At 34.7% G+C, this 27184-nt stretch overlaps 1 protein-coding gene across 2 annotated transcripts in view; it reads right to left on the bottom strand.

The window, feature by feature from the left end:
- The window catches only part of Epc2 (enhancer of polycomb homolog 2), a 100115-nt gene that overhangs the window by 22573 nt on the left and 50358 nt on the right, over window positions 1-27184 (bottom strand). The window contains exons 1-5 of one of the 2 annotated variants that reach the window (XM_042683439.1): window positions 19280-19351; window positions 16085-16230; window positions 5878-6084; window positions 2312-2460; window positions 1251-1383 (exon numbers count right to left, since the gene is read on the bottom strand). In XM_042683439.1, coding sequence (XP_042539373.1) covers window positions 1251-1383; window positions 2312-2460; window positions 5878-6084; window positions 16085-16195 — 600 coding nt within the window. In that variant the 5' untranslated portion in view covers window positions 16196-16230; window positions 19280-19351. Of the gene's footprint in view, window positions 1-1250; window positions 1384-2311; window positions 2461-5877; window positions 6085-16084; window positions 16231-19279; window positions 19352-27184 lie in introns of those variants that run through there. The other variant, XM_042683438.1, reaches the window with a different exon arrangement.

Genomic DNA, 27184 nt, shown 5'->3' with positions numbered 1-27184 from the left:
ACTGCTGTTTAATTAATCATATCCAGCTATAATTATTTGTCTTTTACTATCCATTGGGTTTACTTGTAGTTTTATAGGCACATTCTAATCATTACAAATGAGGGAAACCATGCAGTCTATGTTTCTTTGGGTCTGGCTTACTTCCCTTAGTATAGTAATTCCATTGTGTATATACTATATTTTCTTGATCCATTTGTCCACTAAGGGGCATCTGCATTAATTCCCTATCTTGGCTATGGCAAACAATGCTGCAATGAACATCGTTGTGCTGGTGGCTTTAGTAAAGCCTGGTATGTGGCCATCTGGATAGATGTCCAATAGTGGGATTACTGGTTCACAGGGAAGCTCTGCTTTTAGTCTTTTGAGGAACCTCTATACTGGTTTCCAGAGTGGTTGAACAAGTTTACATTCCCATCAACAGTGTAATAGCGTTCCTTTTTGGCCACATTCCTGCTGGCATCTGTTATTAGTTTTCTTGATAATGACCATTCTAACTGGGGTGAGGTAGAATCTCAATTCTGTTTTGATTTGCATTTCTTTTATGGTCAGAGATGTCAAACATCTCTTCATGTGACTGTTGGACACTGTTATTTCTTCTTTAGAGAAGTCTCTTTTAAGGCTTTAGCCATTTCATCAAATCTGAATTTGAAAACTTAAACCTTTTAAGGTTAAAATTTTTTTCTAAAAATATGTCCCAATTAAATACTCAAATGTAGCAAATGAGCACTGAATAAATGCAACTATTTTGTCTAGGAATAAAATAATCACTAGGTCTAGCTCTTTTATTAGGAAGAACTTGTGACCTGTAAGGACTTTCTCTAGTCACTCAAGGTTGGTAACTGTCAAAATGTTAGTCTGGAAATGATGAGGACAACAAGGCTAAACTTCCATAGGAGAAAAGTTTAAATTTTAGATGTTGATGCTTCCACTATAATGCAAGTCTTGTAAGCCTGTAATAGTGAACTTTATTTACAGTATCTAGGAAAGCAAATAGTGTATTGAAAAGTGATGTACTTCGGTAGAAGTGAATTTCAGACTATAAATTTGACATATTACTTATGATCTAGAATTGACAGAGGTAAATTCTACTTTGCTACAAGGATTAATAAGTCCCCCCCCCCCATATATACAAAACCAGTAAAGTGGTGGCAAATAATAAGAAGTAAATTCACTTGTTTCCTCAACCACACTATTTTTAAGATAGTTGCAGAAATAGGTAAACTGTTTGACCAAAATGATCATATATTCACCTTAGTTTTACATTCCTGGACTTTGTGGTGATTTCCATTATGAAGAGTTGCTGAAGTGGCATATAGTTCTTTTTCTGATCTATTGATTTTCACTTCGTTAAGAATTTCACCTCCATAGTCTCCTAAATGATATCTTGAAAAGACAACAAATATAAAAAGATATTGGAGAGTATAATGTTAAAGAAGAATTTAAAAAAATCAATGTTTCACTTAATTAAGCCAGCAAAATAAGAGCCAATAATCAGATTATTTTTAAAAGTGAAAACAAGATGGAAACAAAGAGGCAAAGAAGTCATATCTGCGATTAAGTGAAAATGAACCAAATCAAACCAAACCAAACTAAGGTACATCAAACATGAATTTCCCATGTATTTATGAAACAACAGGAAATTTTACTTAGAAAGCTTAGGAATCATGCAAATTCTATTTAAGTTTTATATTGAATTATGTTAGACTGTACACTAAAGAATATACTTTTGTAAAGAATTAAAACAAGAAATTTTGTCCTCTGTCAGAAAATAATAACATTCATTTCTTTCAAAGCTGTTTAAAATTCTACTAAACAAAAGTTTGAGTTTATTAGAGAGAAGCTATTCCACATACCCAAATCCATAAAATATGAAACTGAAAATCTAATCTAAAAAAACCCTTCTTTTTTTTTTTTGGGGGGTCAGTTGTGGGGCTTGAACTCTGGGCTTGGGAGCTGTCCCTGCGCTCTTCAGCAGGCGAGCACTCTACCACTTGAGCCACAGTACCATTTTCAGTTTTCTAGTGGTTTACTGGAGATAAGAGTCTCATGGACTTTCCTGCTCGGGCAGACTTTGAACCACTATCCTCAGATCTCAGCCTCCTGAGTAGCTAGGATTACAGGCGTGAGCCACCTGTGCCCAGCTTCAAAACCTTCTAATCTTAAAAAAAAAAAATGTGAACTTAAAGAGATTCTGTTAAGAGATTCAGTATTATTAGAGTTTTATACCCTCATTTTCCACCAATTCTTTTTAATCCATTTCGCCTATCATTTAGCTAAAACTGCCAATAGTATGAAATGGTAGCAATGTTACCTTTTTTCCACCACTTCTAAGGTTAAGTGCAATAATTCTCGTTTTGTTTTTTCTCTTCTCTTAATCATTTCCAAAATTGTTATGGCTCTGCTAAACTCTCGTCTCAGTTTCAACATCTTTTCATAAGAGGCTTCATCATTCTTACGATTCTATGGAAAAAATTGTAAGAAAATAAATAATTAACCCAATTATTTGAATCTCTAGCTTCATGAATATTTTTTTATTGTGAAAATACTGTACAGAGGGGTTACAATTACATGAGCAAGATAATGAGTACATTTTTTATCAAGCATTGTGGCCTCCTCCTTTGTTTCCCCTTCCCATCTCATCCTCCTCTTACCCCCCCGCCACCAAACCCCCCTAAAGTTGTAAAGTTCGTTTTTCGACATAACGACTTATACATCTCATTGTTGCAATGGGTCCACCTGTAGCCCTATTTAAACGATTTGTTTTCCCTTCCCTTCCACAAATTACACCAACACCAAATACAGTGAAATCAGGGGTTATACCGTGGGGGAGGGACATACAAAGCAACAAAGAAATAATCTTATAAATGTGTTAGAAACAATCGCATGAAAGAAAAAAACACTCGAATACATATCTTAGGGTTCATTTCCCTAACATCAACTTATCTGACCTTTTCTGCTTGACTCAGACATATACCAGTCATTCCAAATGAGGGAAACCATGGGACCTATGTTTCTTTGGGTCTGGCTTACTTCACTTCATGAATATTTTTTATACAGATACAAATTTATAAGGTGAATGTTTAAAGAATCTAAGCAGCCAACGCTAGACAAGAAATGTACTCATTACCTTACTCATGTAACTGTAACCCTCTGTATACTATTTTTACAATAAAAAACATTAAAAAAAGAATCTAAGCAGCAATACATGAAAATGAATATATTAATTTTGAAAATATAAGCCCAAATAAATATTCATGAAAAAGGTCACCAGCTATTGAAAAGACAGTTGGCATAGAAGGGATAATTCTAATATAAACAAATTAGTATGCCCCAAAATTACACCATGTGTTGTCTCAAGGTATTTTGTAATTATAGAAATTGTTTTCCAAGATCAAATACCCAAAATAGGCAAAATGAGGCTCTATTCATCCAATTCTGTAAGTGGAATTAGAAGGCTCATGGTATTATAAACATGATATTTGTTGCATGTTTACCCTGTTTGAAATAACAACGACACTCAAAACTTCACCCAGAAACTCAAAACTGAAAACAGGATGTGTCAGGCATCTCAAGAAATGGATTATATTTTAAAATTTCACCACGTTATAGGGCAGTAAAGAAATTTAGCAAAACTCTCAATTTTATATTGTTAATCAGTTCTTCTTTTTAAGCATAAGATTTACCTGATTACAAAGTGAAAGTCCCAAAGAAAGGTCAGTAATGAGAAACCTTCATTTGCATAGTTACTATTAGTATAAACTATTTTGTTGGTTAAATCAAACAACCATTTAGTATTTAATTTATGTTCATCACAGAACTATGTCTAAAAGAAAACTACTGCTGGGTACGGAAGCAAGGGCCAATTATCCTCAGTGCCAATGGAAAGCACAAGTAGGATTGCAGCCCAGGACATACCTCAAAAATAACCAGTGCAACAAAGGGCTAGAAATGCAGTGCAAGTGGCAGAGCACCTGTCTAGCAAGTGTGAGGAACTGAGTTCAATCCCTAGTATGGGGGGAAAAATCCCAAAGTACTTATACATATTTAAGTTAAATATTAGAAGTGTATTAAAATTAAAATCTAGACTGCCTAAGAAATATTTCGAAGTCCTTCAGCCTTTATATCAGTTATAAAGTTTTTATGTGTAGAAAAAGAAAGCCTATTAGCTGTATTCAACTTTGCTTACCTTAATGCTTTCCTACCTCCTTAACACCTAGGAAGTATATATTCTTGGTTAAGTATTTATCATCTTTCTAATTTTGAATTAATTAACATTTCTAACTAGCAACAGTGTACAATAAACAATCTTTGGTTCTCCAACTGAAAATAGAGAGGAATTAAAGAGCAAAGAGCACTAAAGAAATCCTAGCTTCTCAGAGGGCAAAGGTCTGAGGACAACAGTTCAAAAGCAGCCCTAGGCAGAGAAATCTTACTACCAATAAACCAGCAAAAATCAGAAGAGAAGATATGGCTCAAATGGTAGAACACTAGCCTTGAGGGGGGAAAAAAGCTAGGCAAAAGTACAAGACCCTGAGTTCAATCACCAGTACCAACAAACAAATAAAATATAAAATTCAGAATATTACTTATTATATACCCAAAATACTGCTAATTTATGATTTCAAACTCAGTAAAGGAAGTCCAGTGGTACTTTTCCTTTAAAAGTTACACTATGAATAGTCCATGTTTTACAACATTTCTAAATCAGTTAAATTGCTTTTAAAATTTTCAATGGGTACTTCAGATTTTCCACTCATTCAGGTAAACCTCTCCTTCTTATCTAGTATCATTTTCAAGGTTTTACTGTACTCACAAAACTACTTTGTAAGGTTTTACATCTTCATAAAACAGATTTCTTTTGCTAAGAATTAGAATGCTAAATTGAAAACTCATCCTGACTTATGATCATTTATCTATTGTTGGGAAATACATCCTCCCATATTTAAGAAAAATTGTATCTCTGTATTAAGGAACGTTAAAACTTCTGGTTATTAACTAGTAGAAGAATTTCTCCTAAAATGTCCAATCACTAGCTATTTGTTAAAAACTGACAAAGACAAGCCTTTACATTAGGAGAAAAAAGAATATACAGAAAACGATAATTTTCACACTTTTACATTACATGTTCCCCATTCTTTGTGATCTTAGAGAATGTTATCATATGTAGTATTTACTGTTAGGAATCGTGTAAGGTAGTGAGAATTGATTTGAAATAATGCCCTCCTCTACTCCAAATAATTTCAGAAAATGAAATCCTTTCTGTTTAAACTTCTGGCTCTCACTATTTCTGAAACTCAGATAGGGACAAGTCCATCTGAAATTTGACACAACTGACAATTCAGAAGAGAAAAAGATTCCCTATTACTTTTGACAGAAGAGACCTGAAAATGAACATTTTACTATTTCCCATGATCCCATAGTAACTAGGACAGCATGATCCATTTTTTACTTGCAGGAATTAGAATCCTCCTTCAAAGGAAACTTGAGCTCCTAAGTGACCATCAAGGAAAAGCAGTAGGTCAAACTATCAGCATCAAACCAGAAGGTATTCATGATAGAATGAAGTTTACTGAAGAACTTCAAACTTCTTAGATATGGTAGGACACAAACTTCTCATTTCACTTTAACTGAAAGCCCAACAGTATGACTGGACTTATAAAGGACACAGACAAAATATAAACCAAATAAACATACCAATAATAGTCAACTCAAGGGTAGAATTTCTAACATAAATGTTCATCAATGTCATTAGCTCTTAGTATGTTCATATTTTCAAAATTACTCAAGCTAACAGAAAAAACTATTGAAACCAGAAAAAACAGAAACCAGAAAAAACACTGGTAAGCTACATTCAATTAAATCTAATTTGTACATTACCTTTCGGGTTTGCATTTTCTCTGTTCTCCTCCGAAAAGCAACGTAAGGGTCATTGTTGGTAGAGCCATCTCTTTTCTCTTGTTTGATTTGTGGAATGAGGGATGGCCCCCTGCAGTTTTTACGCTTTCTCACCCAGTAGTCATATACAGCCTTAATAAGGTAATCATCTTCATTTAGCAGTAGTTTTGCTTCTTGAAGTGTTACAAGCTAAATGGAAAACACAAGATGTCACTGAATACCATGTTTGAAAAATAACCAAAGTTAAACTATAGATATAGGGAAAAACGTGATCCATTCTGACAATTATGATCAGATATTATAAGGAGAGGTAAAGACACTTTTCAACACCAATCAGAACTTGCAAAGATCACAATATATTTATGCTTCATATAAGTCTTGAATTAAAAGACCTTTAGGATCACTCAAAATCCTTCTATCTCCTGATTCTACATATTTTAAAGTCTACTAGTTTTCAAATCTACTAGCATCATCTGTTTGGCTTTCCACAGAAACCAGAAGACACCTACCTTTGATATATAACATAATGTGACTCAGTATAAGATGTTTATCTTGGAACTAACAAAACAGCTGGTTTCTAAACAAATTCAATAGTGTTCAATTTTGAACTCCTATCTAAGCCCATTAAGCACTAGAAAATCTTTGTTCTTAACAATCATTCTGCTTATAAGAGTGGTCCTAGGATCCTCCAGGAGTTCTGACATAGGTATTGCAAGACGCAATGGGCACACATAACTGTTCACAGTGAACTTTAGGAAGCTTCATTGAGGTAACACCATCCTGATGATTATACTTGTATCATTTCAGAGATGAATACTAATTTTCAGAACAAGCTGACATATATCCTGGTATGTTCTTGTAAAATTTAGACATGAAGAAATTGTCTTCTCACTATAACTGTAAGGTGTCTGTGTTATATGAAATCATATGACATAGGCATGCCTCATCAAATTCATTGCTATTCATGATTTAACTAAATGTATTATAATTTTATAAAACAAATGCACTGATCATAGGACTTCCGAGCCATATCTTGGGTTTAGTTGGTTTATTATAATTTGACTGTCTAGGTAGCTTGATCATAGGAATAGAATAACAATTTAGCTCAAGTATTCTAGTCCATGTGACCTTTATGTTTAGCATAGTAAAACCAAATATTGATTACCTAGTGTCTTACAGAGGCTAAAGCTTAGCTATACTAGAAACACTTAGTAACTTGGACTTTAACTTAGAGGGCCAAAGACTTAAGCTCTTCAAAATACTACCTTTAAGTGGATGCCCCATTGTTAGTAAGTTCTCTGGAATGGTGATATAAGTCCCAAACACCACAAGGACAATACAAGAATAAGAACTGAGCAATATGTAGAGTCCATTTTAATCCTCTTAGTGGTGCAATGGATTGAACCCAGATTCTTATGCATACTACATAAAATGTTCTGCTCTTATTTCTGAGCTATACCACAGAAAAGATGTATCATAACACTGTACTCATGCTGGTAACACAAAATCACTGGAAGCTTGTCAAGTGCTCTGGAGACTAAGGGAAACAAAGCTACCAGCATATGCTGTATGTGTGTCAGTTGTTTAATGGCTACATTTCTGACAATATTTTGTAATCTCTGTGAACTAAATCAAGAACTTAATCTAACCTTAGAATAAAGAGGGCTTCCTCTACTAATTGGCAAAACAGTAATGAACTTCATATAACAATACAATCAAATTGATACTATTGTGCTCCTCCATATCAGAAAATTGAAACACTTGCATCCACTTTTTCATCTCTGATGCTCTGTGCTTCAGTTTTCAATGTTTTTTTTTTTTTTTTTTTGTGCTGTTTTAGTAACCTCTTGTGTTACTGCTAATAATTTAAGATACATCTTGGTATTTCTTTACAGTATTAACTGTATTCTCTCAGCTAATGGTTATTCTTATGTTTTAATGCTTTTTTTTTAAAAAAAAAAGAAGAGACCTTTCTATTCCTTTTTCTTAGAAAATATATTTTTATTTTATGTGTAGCTATTTTGGGGCAACCAACTGCCAGTATCACTGCATCTCCATTACGGTGACAGCATCAATATGAGTAAACAAGTTGGGGAGGGGTAAGCAGGAGAAAAAGAGGGAAGGGGAACAGTGTTTAAAATTTAATGTACTCATCATCTTACTTATGTAAATGTAACTCCCCCTTGTTCATCACCTTTACAATAAAGACATAAAAAAGAAAAACAAGTAGATAAGAACTATTTGTAGACAAAGTCATCATAAACTATATCATATGACATAATACTTTGTCCTCAACTTTAGAAAAAAAACACTTAACCATAACATATAATACTTTTCAAAGAATATCTGTCCAATTTTAAAGCAGAAAATGCCAGCCAGGTACGAGTGGCTTATACCTGTAATATTAGTTACTCAGAAGGCTGAGATCTGAGGATTGTGGTTTGAAGCCAGCAAGAGTAGGGAAGTCCATGAGATTCTTATCTCCAATTAACCAGTGGGGGGGGAGGAGTGGAGCTGTGGCTCAAGTGGTAAAGTGCTAGCCTTGAGCAAAAAAAGATTAGGGTCAGTGTCCAAGCCTTAGGACTGTCACAAACTTTCCCCCCCCTTCTTCAGGTCTAGGCAAGTAATCTACCACTTGAGCCACCGTGTCACTTCTGGTTTTTTAGTGGTTAACTGGAGATAAGACTCTCGTGAACTTTTCCTGCCCGAGATGCTTTGAACTACGATCCTCCTGAGTAGCTAGGATTATAAGTGTGAGCCACCAGCACCTGGCCAAACAAACTTTTAAAAAGAAAATACTTGCTTAAATTCTAAGATTACATATTTAATGAAACAATACATTCTGTTACACAGTAACAATCCAATAAAACTCCCCCCTTCTTTACTTATTTCCATGTTAACATGACTAAAGATCTCTGTGTTAATTCATTTCTCCCTTCCAAGCATCCACTATAGTTTTCTGATTCTGAACACTATCAAACCCATAATTAAACTAAAGTAATTATGTGATATTGCAATAATGATGAAATGGTTAATATAAGGGTCTTTCAATTATACAAATACTATCCCAGGTGTAAGAAATTCTCAACAGTTCTATTTATCTTTCATTTAGGAGAAATCAGTTTTCTAACTACATACCAGTAGATTGCTGCTATGCTGAAAACTTTCTCTACAGCCACAGAAATGACTCAGAGATCTTTTAATAATATGAAGTTAAAACAAATATGGGTAAGACAATACTTTAAATAAACTGAAATGAAAACTACAAACATTAAATTCAAACATTTATAAATCAGATTGCTCTTTTATTAACTTTACACAGCACAATTATAACATACATGTACACACATATTACAGAATACTGTGGTAGTATGATTTTGTGGCAGGTTTTTATTGGGATTATTTCAAAAGATCTAAATGAATTTTCATTTTTAAATATACAAATATTTAAAAGTTGTAGTAAAGAACATACCCATTTCAACATGTTCCAAACAAAATTACAAAAACAAGGAGACATCATCTCCCATAACTGTTTGCATTCCTAGAATATACAAGATCACACTTCTTTAATGGCCATGCTGATTTGGTGCAAGTGCTTTGGGCCTGCCCCAGTAAGAGAACATTTAATAATACAATTCCAAGTAAACAGTTGAAGTACTAGATAATTAAAAAACAAAAACAAAACACTAATTAAACTGACGGTTTGATTACTGAGTTTAGAGATCTTTAATTTAATTACAAGTACAATAAAGTTATAAAGTTAGAAATATGTACCAGGCAAATTCTCTATTAGTAAGCAAGAAAAGTAAATCTGGAACTGATCTAGTGGTAGAAACCACTGTTGCTTTACACTCTGAATACCCAGGGCACAGGCCTTGAGTTCAAGCCCCATACTTGGATAGTTGATACTATGGCCATGGTAATTTCATGTCATTGCTGTCATCTCTACTACTACCACAGACTTCCTATGCTCTACTTCTTTACATTATGGCCTTAAATTCAAATTTTGGTGGAGTCTGAAGTAGGTAAATTCCTTCATTCAACATAAGGTAAGAGTGTCCTGGATGCAAAGAGGACAAGGGAATAGAGGTAGTTTGTCTTGCACAAAGTGAAGGATTCTTCAAATGTAAAATGAAGCCTTAAGATGCAGAGAAAAGTTTAATAAAATAATAACTAAATAGCCAGAAAAGATAAGACATTTATCAACATATATTTTTTTCAAAAAGAACTACTTAACTATACAGTATACATTTAGGAGTCTCCCTAGGAAACCTCCAAAGCAATGGCTTCCCTTCTATTTCTAGTATCCAAAAATCTAGTAAGAATATGGTACTAGAAAATCTGTTGTAAGTCATGGACCCAAAATGGAGAAATTGACTGAGTGGAAGAAATAGAGTATAAAGCAGAGTGAAATTTCTTTCAGGCAGGAAAGATGATAGAGCTTGTTTATATACTGAAATACTTAGTAAACTTACCACACTGGGATGTAGACTGCATGTTACTAAAACCACAGTATTAGAAATGTAGAATCTAGCATTCTAAGATGAGGTAACAATAAAGAACTATAAAAGGACACAGTATACTAAGAGAGTTTGGTGTGTCTTTTTTTTTTTTTTTGGTCAGTTGTGGGGCTTGAACCCTGTGCCTGGGCTCTGTCCCTCAGCTCTTTAGCTCAGGGCCAGTGTTCTACCACTTGAGCCACAGCACCATTTCTAGTTTTCTGGTGGTTAATTGGAGTTAAGAATCACAGAGTCACAGACTTCCTGCCCAGGCTGGCTTTGAACCTCAGATCCTCAGATCTCAGCCTCCTGAGTAGTTAGGATTACAGGCATGAGTCACCGGCGCCTGGTTTGGCATGTCTTTTGTGAGGTGGAATATAGACTGTGTCAACAGTGAAAACTATTGAAGATTTTTTTTTTCCCTTTTCCCTTTTTAGGAGGTACTGGCATTTTGAACACAGGGCCTCAAGTTTACTAGGCAAGCTCTCTAATCACTTGAGCAATGCCAAGCCCTTTCACTTATTCTTACTGCTTTATTTAAAATTTGATTTTTAAAATAAGGTTTTATGCTTTTGCATGGGTAAGCCTCTGTCATTCTATCCACACAGCCCATGGAGCTTGGATGAAAGGTGCATGCCATCACATGCCCAACTTACTGGTTAAGATAGGTTTCACTTTTTGTCTAGGCTAGCACAATCCTCCTAATTTCTGCCTCCTGAGTAGCTAAGACAATTGGGAGTTATGTTACCTAGCAAAGGATACTAGATTTTGTTTTAATTTAAATAGAAAAAGCTGGTATTAGAATAGCAGTGGCTCAGATGATTTTTTTTTTTAAAAGGAAGTGAGGAAAGACAATAATAGTATTTTAGGGAAAACTTGTTTGATTTCTTTATATTTGGCTATGGATGATTCTCTAGAAGATATTCGTGAAAACTAGTAGATCGAATGGAATATAATGTCATTAATTAAGAAAAAGAAAGTAGAATTCCAGGTGAACAAGAGGTCTGGAAATGTTGAATTTGAAATACTTGCTATGGTAGAATAAAAAATTCCACATGAAACACAGCCTGGAGTTTGGTAGGCAGACACAGAATTTAAGAACCAGCAATGAAATTTTTGAATAAGTACTAAAGCTAAAATAAAAAGAAATATCAACATATAAGGTAGGGGCAATAGAAGAAGACATGAAGAATCAAATGTGTAGTTAGCATCGTCAAATGTTGTAAAGAGATTAAGCATATATAGGACAATTTTTTAAAAAAATTCTATTTACTCAGGAGGCAGAGATCTAAAGATCGCAGTTCGAACCCAGCCTGTACAGAAAAGTCCCCAACAGACTCTTATTTCCAATTAACCACTCAAAAACTGGAAGTGGAGCTGTGGCTCAAAGTGGTGGAGCGCTAGACTTGAGCATAAGCACTCAAGGACAAAGCCCACGCTCTGAGTTCAAGCCCCATGACTGACAAAAACAAAAACAAAAAACCACACACACACAAAAAACACACAAAAACCTCTTACTTGACAATTAGAAGGCCACTAGCAACTTTAAAGGGCTCAATTTAGTCAAGTGGTTTGTCATGTAAGTAAAAGGCAAACACTGGAAGCACCAATTACGGCTAACCTTTTGAAAACATATAATGGAAAAGTGCTAGATTTTTGAGAAAGATGCAATTATATAGAAAGATTCTCTTTTGAAAATACATACTCCTGGGCACCATTTGAGCAGAGAGCCAATGACCAGAGAAAATGAAAGAATAAGTAAAATTATTCAAAACTCATAGCTAATAGTTTCTTATTTCTTCATATTATTAAATGTGTCCTGATTTGGATACGAGTTGTGAAAAGTAAGAAGATAATGTAGAAATGTGTAGTAACTGGAGAACAGTGTTAAATATGTAAACACAGGATATTAATGTAAGTAGGAGAAAATAAGGATTTATAAAATAAAATAGAAGGTATTAAAAAGAAAACTAAACATCTATTTCAGCTAGGTGCTAATGGCTCATTCCTGTAATCCTACTCAGGAAGATGAGATATGAGCATTGCAGTTCAAAGCTAGCTTGGGCAAAAAGACTGAGATTTTTATCTCCAATTAACCACCAAAAGAAAGGTCAAAAGCAAAGCTGTGGCTTAAGTGGTACAGTGCTAGCCTTGAACAAAAAAAGCTCAGTGACCAATTCCTGAGTTTAAGCCCCAAGTCTGGCACACAGCAAAACAAAATCTATTTCTTAGAAAGTGCTTTATTAGGGTATTCATATTAGAGGATAAAAGAGAATGACATTTAAGGTATCTTGTGATATCTTAAAAAAAACCCAGCTTTTTTATTTAACAATAACCTCCAACACATAGAGAACCTTACATTTCAATACTTGCTTTGTGTTTTCTATCTCCCTCCCGCCCCCTCCCCACCCCTCACACTCAAGAGTTTCGTTTTTCAGTACTGGAGATTGAACATAAGGCTTTATACATACTAGATAGGTGTTCTATTACTTGAACCATGCCCCATCCTCACATTTAAAGATTGAAAAAAAGATAAAAATAGTTGTTCTGGGTTTGAGCAGTTATTGGAGAGATAAGAAATAAAGAATTATTTAGGGTAAGACAGTAATTTAGTTTTAGAAAAGTTAAACTGGAGAGGTCTGTGGATCATATTAATGGAGATGCTAATAGTTACCATCAAAAGAGGGAAAGAATACTATGGTTTCAGAAAGATGTAAAGGACAAAAGTACATGAACTATTGTATACACAAAAATCATCACTTAAGTGATAATATCCAAAGTACACCTACTAAGAACTTCCAGGTTTAAAGGTGTTGAGTGAAAAGGAGCCCCAAAATGATGTTAGAGCCAGCCACAGGGGTGGATAACTAGACCATAATCCCAACACTCAAGAGGTAGGAGTATAGCATCTTGAGTTTCAGACAAGTCTAGACTATATGGTGAGACCTTGTCTCACTATGAAATAAAAAAGCAAAAGGAAGCTAGGAAGTAATGTCATAAGAAATAATAATACTAGAAGGAAATAAACTGCTTAAAAACAACAAAAATGATGGTATTTTCAAGATATAAAAAGAGCTAGGGATACAGGTCTATAGTAGTGTACTTGCTTAATATGCATGAGGTGCTGAGTTTGATCTCCAGCATTGATAGGAAAATGATATAAGAACACAACAAATAAAAGGAATAGATGGGGACTAAAACTAATTATAGCAATAGGCAACAGGAATTCTCAATAATGGCTTCATTACCATAATGTCCCAAAAAGATAGAGGCAGAAAGTCTGCCTTAGTTTTTTAAGTGTTTAGTAACCTAATAAATATTAGGCTAAGTACAAACTTGATTTCTTGCCTGGGATCTGATACTATGCCAGCCTTCAAAAAAGGAAAAATAAAGGGATCCATGAATTCAGACAGGGCCTTGGTTTCTTTAATCCTTGATTCTATTAACAGGACCTTATTTTGTTCCTCTGACAACATTTCCACCATTTATCTCCCACTGCTTTAAGTAGATGCTATCATGCTCTGTGCTCAGCCAGTTGTTTGAAGGCCTAGAAGCTTGTCCCTAAGCAAAAAGAAAATAAGATAGTGCTGATTATAGGTGCACAGTTAAACTGTATAGTTTACAAGCTTTTTTTGTTTATCCTGCCCCTAATTAGATAATAAGCTTTTCAAGGGCAAAATTTTTGTTATGTCTTATTCAATGCTATCACCTATCTTGTTTGTGAGAAACAGTAAGAAAGCAAATTGTAGAACAGAGAGCTGAAGACTTCTGATGAAATAATTGTAGCTATCTTGATTCATTTCTGAATTATGAAAAAATATATGAACATCAGACTGCTTCAGCCTTCATTTTTTTAAGATTTTTTTAAATCTAAAAAAACAAGCAAACAAATAACAAACCAACCCTCAAAACTATTATTTGATGCCAGTGACTGATATATCAGGAAAATGGTGAGCACAAACTATATAATTAATATCAAAATTACAATTAAGAAAAAAATCCCAATTAAAAAATTCTCTCAAAAATCAGGAAACTGAATTTTACAAAGTTCATTTTTCAAAGTGTTCTTTTAATAGTGCACTAAATATTAGAACAGGGCAAAGACTAGAACAAAAATTAAACATACAGCTAAGTAATGTTCCAATGGAAAAGTTTGTGAAATGCTTTAAAAAGCTGACAATAGGATTTAGATAAGTTATAAGGTAAGTAAAATTAATTTCTATAGGCAAACTAGTGAAGAGTTTTAAGAACCTACTGCAAAATGTTTATTTATAACCGATTTATCTGTAACTGACTTATGTATAACTGATTTAATTGTCAGTGTAAAAACACACTGAAAAAATTAGCATATCAATATCCCATTTAGGTACAACAAAACTTATTTTATAGTTTATTTTTAACTATTTATATCAATACATGCTTATTAAAGTAAATCTGGAAAATAGAAAAATAAAGAATATAAAAATCATCAATTATTCCAGGACCTAAATATGAAAACTGATGACATTTTGTTGCATTTTTCCCCCCTTAGGCACGTGTATAATATGTTTTAAACAATTCTGAGAACTTTCCAATAAATAATATCTCATTTTTGAAAGTTAATATTATATATTTAATATTATATAACATTAAATGAAAATTTCCTGTGGCATTAGATATCATCCAAAATTATAATAGCTGCATTAGATTTCAGCCTATAGACAATTTGTAACTTATTCTAAACATTTGAGTTTTTAAAAGGTTTTCTTTCTTCTTGTTGTTGATCTTGTCTTTTTCTGCAATTCTGCAAGTAGGACCCAGAGCCTTGTGTAAGCTAGGCAAGTAAGTACTTCACTACTGAGCTACATTTATCCTAATTTCCTTGAGAATAACTCCCAGAGATGGAGATTATTAAATCAAAAAGTGTAAAACATGTAAGGCTGCTGATATGTACTGTTTAACTGCTTTATAAAAAGTCAGCATCATTTTAAATTCTCTGTGACACATATGTCATATCTCACTTAAATTCTTAGTTTTGTGAATAATCTTCTTTAACTTAAAGTTTTAAATAGGACTGGGAATGTGGCTTAGTGGTAGAGTGCTTGCCTAGCATGCATGATGCCCTGGGTTAAATTCCTCAGTACCACATAAACAGAAAAGGCCAGAAGTGGTGCTGTGGCTCAAGTGGTAGAATGCCAGCCTTGAGCAAAAAGAAGCATAGGAACAGTGCTCAAGCCCCAGGACTGGCCAAAAAATAAAAAAATAAATAAAAATTAAGTAACATAATTAAAATTAAAACTTATTTAAAATGGTAAATACCTTCTTACAAATTTGGGCTAGTGAGCAAATTTGATACAAGATGGTTGCCTTAGGAAACCGACCAAATACATTTAGCAGTACCCAAATTTATTATTTTATTTATATCAAAATGTAGTCCTATTGGAAAGGATAAAGAAGATATACTACAGCACTGTAACTAGTATTATTTTATCCCCACAGGAAGATGTCAGAACACTGCTCTTGAGGTTCTTGTTTGAGAAAGTGATGATGGAGTAGTCTGTCAGGAATATTGTAAACAGAAATTCTGGGATTTCAAGAAACAAAATTCAAGAGACAATAAAACACAATACTCAGGTCTAAAAATAATTCAAAATAAATGTACAAAATAAATTGGCTAAATTGTAAGAGACATTTTTTACATAATACAGTACCTGATTAGAACTGGCTTTTTCAAGTCTGTCAATCATAATTTCAAATTGCAAAGGCTTAATTTCCATCTTTCTGTTAAGTCTATTTAATAAGGTCTCGTCTTCTGAATCCATATCATAATCTGGTTGCTCGTTGTCTAGATTAAAAGCTAGGAAAAAAAAAAGAATAATTCTTCAAACTGAGGAGAACTTTCAAAGCTATGTATAGAAGTTAGTTTCAGAGACTAATTATACAATGGAAATTACAAAGCTATGTAAAAAAGTTAATTTCAGAGACTATACAACGGAAGACAAAGTAAAATTTTGCTTTATGTATGACTTAACATTTAAGATAAAAATTCTAATTAAGAAAATACTTTTAAAGAAGTATCACAAATACATAAGAACATACAAAATGGCAATTATAAAAAATATGATAGTTTGGCAGTAAATTCAAATTAATAGTGCATGATATTATCATTGAAGATCACAGAAAGATAGAACACTAAAAAAAGATATTGGATGGCAGATTAATAATCTCAAAAATTAAGCTGAATTCCTATTCCCTTCTAATACCAATAAATCACATACTCAACAAAATTTTGTAGTTAAAAAAAAACACAAAAATACCAGAAGAAAACAAATTGCATGAGAAAAATATATACTCAGAAGCCATAAAACCAACTATTCTTGATTACAGAAAAATAAAAATTTTCCACATATAAAATTTAATTAAGTAAAAAGACAAAACTGAGGGGAAAAAAGTAACACATACAGTTCTGATTTTCTTAAAAATTTTTAAATTTAATAACAAACTAGTAATTTGACAGAAACTGACAAAGGATTTTTACTATAGAATATATATCCATGACTAAAGCATAAAAAAACCCTCTTATCCATTCATAATTAGATGTATACACAACAAGTAAATAGTAATTTTCACTTATCAATTAGACTAAGATCCAAAATTTGATAATATGCTATTTGAGAATGTAAGAAGGTACTTATAAGCTGGTATTTAGTTCCATTAAACATAACTGTCTCAGAACTGGGCACCAGTGGCTCATGCCGGTAATTCCTGTAATCCTAGCTACTCAGGAGGCTGAGATCTGAGAAACACAGTTTGAAGCAAGCTCTGGCAGAAATTGAGACTTTCTACCTCCAATTAACCACAAAAAAACAGAAGTGGAACTGTGGCTTAAGTAACAGAGTACTAGTCTTGAGCACAAAAGATTAGGGACAGCATCAGGCCCTAAGACCAATATAAATGAATGAATGAATGAATGGATAAACAAACAGAAGATAATATTTGTCTCAGACTTGGCATTTCTATTTCTAGGAACTTATCCTACTTACATAGCAACAGAATATTTGTTGTGACAGTGTAAGAATTTAAAAAATACAAAGCAAGGTATATTTATAGGATTAGGTAAGTAAATAATAGCTTATATACATATAAGTAAGTCTGAGTCCCTGAGAAGAAGCCCAAGGATCTTAATAGTATATACAGTAGATAGACACACGTATTTTTTCTTTTTTTTTTTGTGCTGGTCCTGAAACTTTTTTTTTTTTTGGCAGTCATGGGGCTTGAACTCTGGGCCTGAACACTGTCCCTCAGCTCTTCAGCTCAAGGCTAGTGCTCTACCACTTGAGCCACTGCACCACTTCCGGGTTTTCTGAGTGTTGTATTGGAGATGAGTCTAACGGACTTTCTTGCCCAGGCTGGCTTTGAACCTTGATCCTCAGATCTCAGCCTCCTGAGTAGCTAGGATTACAGGCGTGAGCCTCCGGTGCCTGGCTTGGTCCTGCAGCTTAAACTCTGGGCCTACAGTCTGTTTCTAAGCTTTTTTGCTCAAAGCTAGTGCTCTACAACTTGGGCCATAGCTCCCCACTTCAGGCTTTTTTGCTGTTGTTGTGGCTGATTAATTGGAGATAAGAGGTTCTAGGACTTTCCAGACTGGGCTGGCTATAAATCAAGATCCTCAGATTTCAGCCTCCAAAGTAGCTAGTTAGGATTATAGGAATGAGCCATCCACACCCACTCAGCCATGTGTATCTTTTTTGTTTGAAGACAAGGATGGATATATATGCAAATGTTTGTAGATTTACAGAATATTTGTAAGAGGATACACAAAAAACTTGCGAAAGCTCTCTACTTCTGAGTAAGGATAGGAGAGTTCAAGAATGGTTGAATTAAAATTTTCTTTTTCTTCTTTTTTTTTTGTATTATTTGATATGAATGTTATACATTGTTCAAAATATAAAGAGGAAAAGCCTAAAGTTTTAGTGAGACTAGTCACCAATTATTTGGCTATTTAAAGGCTGCCTGCATATCAAGGTGTAAGTGAATATCCTGCTTCTGGTATATGAAATGTCCTAGGATTCTCAGATTCAGCATGATATTCTTAGAAGTAGTTCATATAGTAATAAACAGATGTGTATTACGTATATGATTTTTAGTAAAACCAGTCTTTTAGTACAGGAAATACTGAAGGATTTAAATAGTTAAAGGCTTTTACTTTATAATCAATAAGTAACTACTAAATCTCATTAATCTGAACTCATTTTTGTTTTTAAATTTTGTCATAAGCTAACAAGAAAAAGTTTACTAAACTTCTACAGCACTTAACTGTGCCAATCCTGGGGCTTGAACTCAGGGCCTGTCTCTGAGCTTTTTTTTTTTGTTCAAGGCTTGAGCTCTACCACTTGAGCCACAGTTCTACTTCCAGCTTTCTGGTGGTTAATTGAAGATAAGGGTTTTACACATTTTCCTGCCCAGGCTGGCTCTGAGTTGTGATCCTTATATCTTAGCCTCCAGAGTAGCTAGGAATACAGGTGTGAGTCACTAGCACCTTGCTAGGACTTGGTATCTTAATAGTAGTAAATATTCTTTTAAAAAAATCAATCCAATCCATACCAAACTCAAATGATGGATGATGAGTTTCCATAAACTATAAACATTACTAAAAACAACTTCCTTTCACAAAAGAAGATTTTGCATTTGTAAGTGCAGACAATGAGCGTTTTTAGATAGTTAATAAAATTAAGTAGTTAATACAACCAAAAGACATTTTAAAGAAAGACTATAAACTGTTAAGCAGAGTTAATGTAATATACTAATTTCTAAGTTAAAACAGAAATTTTCAAAAATTCAAGGGCAAGGCTATATAAACAAATTTTGCATGGCCATCTTGTACACACCTACCTAATCTTACTCACCTCTTGTTCCTCCACTCCTATCTGCTCTATCTTCTTATTCTATTCTTACAAAAGCCAGCACCCCAGCTTGTGAGGCAGGGGAAGGGACAAGAAAAGCTGGGAAATAGTTTAGAAAAATTAATAGTGAGAATTGATAGGAGATCTGACAATGTATTAAATCAAAACCAGGGCAGCAACTTGCTCATACTAGCACTACATGTATTTAGTATTATCATTTCTTTTTAATTAAAAAACTATACAAGAAGCACTGCAGTTCTGATGCTTTCATACTAGGTACATGTGTCTAGATGTACCTCTTTTTTATCTCATATATTTATTCTCTCCTCTTCCAGACAAATTCTTTTTTTTTTTTTTTGTCATAGGACTTGAACTCTGGACCTGGGCGCTGTCCCTCAGCTCTTCAGCTCAAGGCTAGTGCTCTACTACTTGAGCCACAACGCCACTTCCGGCACTTTTCTGTTTATGTGGTGCTGAGGATCAAACCCAGAGCCTCATGCATATGAGGCAGGCATTCCACCACTGAGCCACCTTCCCAGCCCCCTAGACTAATTCTTTAAAAGCATTGTTACTTTAGTCATTCTTATATGCTTCTAACGCAATACAGAAAATAAGAGTACTAAATTTGATTTAAAGCCACACTTATTAGGCATGTGTAAGAGATTAAAAAAAACTATAAGCAGAATATTTTCTGTAAGTTTGATAAAGTTGCTTTTTAAACCCAGAAACCTTATTACCTGTTAGAAATTAAGTAAACATACAAAAGAAAAGGAAGAGGAAGCAGAGAGGAGGGTTGAAAACTTCTTGATGTAGATCAACACTATATATGTATACAACAATACATATGTATACATATGTCTATGTACGTAGAAACTTGTAGTAAAGGTAAGTGAAAGAACTAAGGGTGTGCATGATCACTGTAAGGAGAAAGAAAGTGAGAGGGAAGTCAGATCAGAAAGTTTCCTCAAAAGTGTAGTTGCTCTCTGGCAAGGAAAACAGCTTCTGCCTAGGTAAGGAAGTCAGCATAATCCACTGTTAAAAACATAATGCATTCAGAAGTTAACTTAGAGAATATATAGTGTTCAATTAGCTGGTTAAAGCAAATAGTACTTGTGTTAGAAGTGACCATTAAAGTAATTTATAGTGATTGCTCATATTTATATGCAAATATCTAATAAGTATAGTTATGAAAATAAAAGAAACCCAAAAGAAATAATAACAAAAAATTTCCCAGAGCCAATATATGGCAAGATTTAAAGTTTTCAGATTTAAAGTTTATCATGGTACAAAATGAGTAGCATGAAATTCAATACAGACATAATGAGCCAGTTATTATCCATTACTTCAAAATATTATGAACATCAATATTACCATATATTATGTCTATTAAATATTCTATGGTAAAGGGAAAAATAATTCCCTTTATTTTCCCCACCCAAATCTCTAGGTGTTGGGGGGGGAGGGGAGTATGGGAATAGTATTTTCAGTTTCTCCCTTCTCTTTCACTGTCTTCAGATTTGTGAACTTGATAGAACTTAAGTAGCTGTTAAGGTGCATGTTCTCTCCTTTTTCCTTTTTTCACAAAGGCTGTACTCTAACCAGATCCCTAATGCATGGTAAGGAGACTCACTACCTCTTTTAGGGGATGTCTGGAATCAGTGCCTAATTTGTGGAAAGGCAAATTTATCTAATTCACAGGTTAAATATTATAAAGTCCATTAAAGAGACACACACACACGCACACACACACACCTCACCTTTCAATACTACATTTATTAGTTATAAATGGTAAAATTTTATATGTCCATGCTGTTTCTCTATTAGACAGAAGCACAAAGGGGAAACCATGTTACTTCTTGCTTTCCCAAATTCAGCACTGTAGAATAGTCAGACTTTATTTATTTTTGACTCAAGAACATTCTATTGGCCCTTAAACAATATAGTCAACACACTTATTCTACTTATCCTCTTTTCTCTGGTTATTTGTACAACTACATTTGCAAATGGTATCAGCTTGTAGAAAAGGCTGCTGCAGAGAGTAAGGTTCTATACAAAAGGAGATAAAGTGAAAGTTTATATATCCCACCATGAAATCTCCCATTCTTCCATCTCCATTCCTCAACTCAGCTAGAAAAACAAAAATTTTGCCAGCCACTTAGGAACAAGACTTGAGAGTTTCCTCTGTGGGAAAACAGATTCCCTTTAAAAACACAATGTCAGATGAATGACCTTGAAATATAAATGGCCAGTCAAGTAATTCAGATACTTAGGACAGAAAACAAGCAGTAAGAGGGATCTCAAAAGAAATGATTCAATGCAAGAAGAAAACAACATACATAAAGACAGATAGTATTGAAACCATAAAGGAGGTCAGAAAAGGCGTAAAAGAACACCTAGAGAAAATAATGTTTTTAAATTAAAATTATAAAAAACATAATATTTATCAATGGCAACACTGAGTTAAAACACAATAAATAACAAAATGTTCAAGATTCTGAAAGATGCTTGTTTCCAGCTTAAGACTTTTCAAGCAATCAATCAGTCCAGAATAAGGCCAGATGCCTCTTAGTAAATGAATGGATCAAGAAAAGGTGGTACCTATACACAATGGAGTTCTATGCTTTCATCAGAAAGAATAGCATTGTCCCATTCATATGGAAATGGAAAGATTTGGAAAAAATTGTATTAACTGAAGCCAGACTCAAAGAAAAGCAGGGTCATATGATTTCCCTCATGTGTACAAACTAGAATATCAATATGATATTCTTAACAGAGGATCTCAAGAACCCAAGTGCTTAGTGTAACGGACTATATATAATGAAACATATTAACGTGAGCTGCAACTTATGGAAATAAGAAGTTCTCATTAAACCCTGTATATATTTAGTTCTTTTTTTCTCTATTGTTTCTTTTTTCTTTCTCCATTTCTCTTAGTTGCTTTTGTACCTCAGGTTTAGACAATGCAATACGTGAAAGGGAAAGCAAATCACAGAAAAAGCAGAAACAGATGAACCAGAGCAATATTGATACTCACTTGACACTATGTTCCATATGAACATTACAACCTAGGGGGAGGGAAGAGGGAACGGTAAATGGGAGATATAAAGAGGAATGGGGTAGCTGGGCGCCAGTGGCTCACGCCTGTAATCCTAGCTACTCAGGAGGATGAGATCTAAGGATCGCGGTTGAAAGCCAGCCCGGACAACAAAGTCCGTGAGACTCTTATCTCCAATAAACCACTAGAAAACCAGAAGTGGAGCTGTGGCTCAAGCGGTAGAATGCTCTCCTTGAGCTGAAGAGCGGAGGGACAGCGCCCAAGCCCAGAGTTCAAGCCCCATGACCAACCAAAAAAAAAAAAATCCACAAAACAAAAAGAGGGATGGGGTAACAATTATTAAAAATAAATGTACATATTGCCTTACCTATGTAATTGTAACCCCTCAGCTCATCACTTTTTCAATTAAAAAAAAGAGTAAGGCAAGATAAAAAGTAATTTCAGGGGCTGGGAAGGTGGCTCAGTGGTAGAGCACTTGCCTTGCATGCATGAGGCCCTAGGTTCGATTCCCACAGCACCACATAAGCAAAAAGAAAAAAGCCGGAAGTGGCACTATGGCTCAAGTGGTAGAGCGCTAGCCTTGAGCTGAAGAACTGAGGGACAGAGCCCAGGCCCAGAGTTCAGGCCCTATGACCGGCCCTCCCCCCACCCCCCAAAAAAAGAATATTAAAAGTAATTTCAGACATACAAGGCCTCCAAAAAATTCATCTTCTTATCCTTTCAAAGGAAACTATAGGATGATGTGCTCCATTAAAATTGAGCAAGTCTAAAAGGAAGAAAAGATAGAAAACAAATACAGGAAACTCCCTGGGATAGATCATAATCATTCTGCAAACTTAAGAGCAAATGGTCAAGGTTAACATTGCAAAATGAACCATTATGCAGAAAAATGTCCACAAAAGAAATAAAACTGGGCTGGGAAGGTGGCTCAGTGGTAGAGCACTTGGCTTGCATGCATGAGGCCCTGGGTGTGATTCCTCAGCACCACATAAAAAAGAAAAAAGCCGGAAGTGGCACTGTGGCTCAAGTGGTAGAGCGCTAGCCTTGAGCTGAAGAGCTGAGGGACAGTGCCCAGGCCCAGAGTTCAAGCCCCATGACTGGCCTCCCCCCCCACCCCCCAAAAAGAAAGAAAACTAATAGATTGGCCCACTATTTGAGTATGAAGCTGAAGAGTTAGGACAGATTTTAGACACTTGGAAAAAGAAACAGATACAAAGATAGGAAAAAAGATACAAAGATAGGAAAAATAGTCTTCTTTCAAAACAGAACCTCAAGAAAGAAAATGCAATTAACGTTAATTACTAGTTGTTAATATTTGCATATTACTTATACTGAATTTATATTAAACTAAAGCAAAAATGGGGAAAGAATACTGAGATGAAAGAGAATTTTTGTCTTAAGTAAAATCATGAATACATTAAAATATAGTATCACTGTTTAGAATTTTGAAGATAACATCCAGATAAAAAACAAAGAATATGAAGGTAGTTAAAAAAATGAAGGTAAGTATGAGATTCTATATGAAAAGAGTTGTAGAAGTCCACAAGTTCAACTATGAAATGGAGACTGACCATTTTGTCATGAAGGATGGAACACATCTAACTATACTTAGCAACAACTAAAATCAATCTATCAATAAATAAAACTTCTTGAAAATCTCAGAGGAATTACAGTAAGTGGAAACAGTCAATGGCAAAAGGTTACATCGTATAGATCCCATTAAGATAATATTCTTGAAATGACAAAATTATAGTGAATAGAAAGTAGGGGGTGTAAAACAAGTCAATGCTCCTATCTTGTAAGACGTTTATTCAGTAAAAATGCAATGATTTGGACTTATTTTAATACTAAGTACTGAGTAAGCATTTAGCAAAAGTAGACTGCTACTCAAATTTACTCCGTTAATAATGGGTCAATACAATCCTTTAATTTAGTAGAAGTGAAGTTGTAAGTGCAATATAATTTTATAAGATTTTGTAATATCAATGTCCCTAATAATCTGAGTACATAGAAATCATGGTTTTTAGATTAAATCATTTAGTGTTTTAGCTAGGTGTATCTTATAATCCCAGCACTTGGAAGACAGCTGCAAGAGGATAGTGAATTAGAGGCCAGTCCAGATTACACAGTGATGCCAAACCAAACCAAATAAAACAAACAAAAAACCCATACTAGGCACTGGTGGCTCAGGCCTGTAATCCCAGGTGCTCAAAAGCTCAGATTTGAGGATTGCAGTTCAAAGCATGCTGGGTAGGAAAAGTCAGTGAGACTCATCTCTATTTCACCACCAAAAAAATCCGAAGTGGAAGTCTGTCAAATGGCAGAGTGCTAGCCTTGAGCTAAAAAAGCTCAGAGACAGTGCTTAGGCTCCAATCAACCAACAGAAAACTGGAAGTGGCTCTGTGGCTCAAGTGGTAGAGAGCTAGCCTTGAGCTGAAGAACTGAGGGACAGTGCCCACGCCCAGAGTTCAAGCCCCACAACCAACATAAATTAATGAATTAATTAATTAAAGTCCTCAAGTATAAAATAACTTTCAAAGATAGCTATTGAAAAGCTAGAGTAGGGCTGGGAAGGTGGCTCAGTGGTAGAGCGCTTGCCTTGCATGCCTGAGGCCCTGGGTTCGATTCCTCAGCACCACATAAGCAAAAAGAAAAAAGCCGGAAGTGGCGCTGTGGCTCAAGTGGTAGAGCGCTAGCCTTGAGCTAAAGAGCTGAGGGACAGCGCCTAGGCCCAGAGTTCAGGCCCCATGACCGGACTCCCCCCCCCCAAAAAAACAAAAAATAACAACAATAACAAAAACAAAAACAAAAAAAGAAAAGAAAAGCTAGAGTAGTAGCAAGCAAACAAAGCACCATCTCAGCTATGTCAGAGCTCTCCATGGTCCTGATTTGGCCTGGACGATTAGCCAAGATATATACAGACAGTATGTATGTCACTGCTAAAAGCTCCTCATTACAATTCTCCCAAATTTGTGAGAATTATAAGACTTAGCCAGAAATAGTATTCACAACCTCTGCCTCCAATCTGCAAATAAAGTTTAATGCTGCTTTTTTACAGTGTTGTTTAGTGATACAATTTTCTCTATCCACTCATTACATCTCAACACACGCTCAAGGTCTGTACCATAATCAGGATTGTTCCTGGACCTTTTTTATCCCACTTTCACCCCTGAATGAACTCATGTTCTTACACTTTTGTAAAGGAAGCATTATTCCACTGAACTAGAAATCTCAATCCTGTTCCTGTGTCTTTTTGATTAGTCAACTAACTAGACTCCACTCACTTTCAAAAATTCATATTTTACATAAATAATAAATACCATGGGGCAAGATTAGTAGTGGTGATAATGATTACAACAGCCACAAGACATGAGACAATTTAAAAGTTTTCAGGTAGATTTTCAGCATTACAGAGTACAAAAACCTCAATGATATTCAACTGAACTTAGGGGATGCAATACTAATGAAAAAATGTTTAAGAAACAAAGCCAGGTGCGGTGTACACAACTATAATCCCAACACTTGAGAAGCTAAGACAAGACTTTTAGGCCAGCCTAGACTACATGAAGAAACCTGTCTCAAATCCCTTCCCCCTCATCAGAGGGGGAAAAAAGGACACTGGGCTAGGGCCATGACTCACTGACAGATAGTCCTGTAAGGTCATGAGTTCAGTCTCTAGCATTACCAAAAAAGGGCTGAGGGTGTACACACACACACACACACACACACACACACTTCTTCTACACTTCTATTACACACACACACACACACACACACACACACACACACACACACACACACTTCTTCTACACAGCTTCTTCTACACTTCTATTCCTCTCTTTTCCTTCAGATTCTCCCTTGAAGGTTGCTTTGCAAAAACTCAGTAGAAAATTTGATGAAGGACAGTAACAGTTCAGAGATAAAGACATAAATGTAGTGAGACACTAGCAGCTCATGCTTGTAATTTTAACTACTCAGAGGTTAAGACTTGGAGGATCAAGGTCAAAGTTAATGCAGGGTCTATCACTTTAGAATTACTTAAGCTACTCCAAACTATTCAAATTCCAGAGCCCTACTTCAGAATTTAAACTTTTAACAGTTCCACTTCAGGATATATATCTTAAAGAACTGAAAACTGTATTTTGAAGAGAGATGTTCATGCACACATTCACTACAACAATGCTTGGAATATCAGAGAGATAAAGCAATACAAATACATTAATGAATGGATTTTTAAAAGTGGGTGGTTCAGGGGCTGCAGACAGTGAGTAATGGGCAGTTGCTATTCAGTATACAGAGTTTTAGTTTTAGAGATGAAAAATTTTTGAAGATCTGCTATATAACCCTGTACATATAGTTAATAATGCTGTACCACATACTGAAAAACTATGGAGGACAAATTTATGTTATGTATTTTTTACCACAATGAAAACAGTGAACAATCCCTCACATTTTAACTAGTCCAATCATGTAAAGAAGAAACAGGTAAATCCAAATCAAGGATTGTCACTAATCAAGGATTGTACCTGTCACTACTAGTATAAAGCATAATGTCACAAGTACAAAGAAGACCTCTTAAGGAGAATCTAAAAAGACATGACAGATGAATGGAAAATATCATCCAAGATGTTCTTTTGGGAACAATTATTAAATCACATATGAGGTCAATTTACTAATTTTTGTAATTATGCTATGACTACATAATACAATGTCTCCAGGGAAATATACACTGACAATACATATTAAGTAAATCTGTAGTTTATCCTAAAAGGGTACAGAACAAAAATTACATGGGGGAGGAAAGAATGATAGTATAAAAAATGTTAGCAAGATGTTGGTATAATTTGTGGAGG

The sequence above is a fragment of the Dipodomys spectabilis genome, unplaced genomic scaffold (assembly GCF_019054845.1).
Source record: "Dipodomys spectabilis isolate Male_0828 unplaced genomic scaffold, ASM1905484v1 ptg000081l, whole genome shotgun sequence".
Taxonomy (NCBI): Eukaryota; Metazoa; Chordata; class Mammalia; order Rodentia; family Heteromyidae; genus Dipodomys; species Dipodomys spectabilis.
This window is presented reverse-complemented; position numbering and strand designations above follow the sequence as displayed.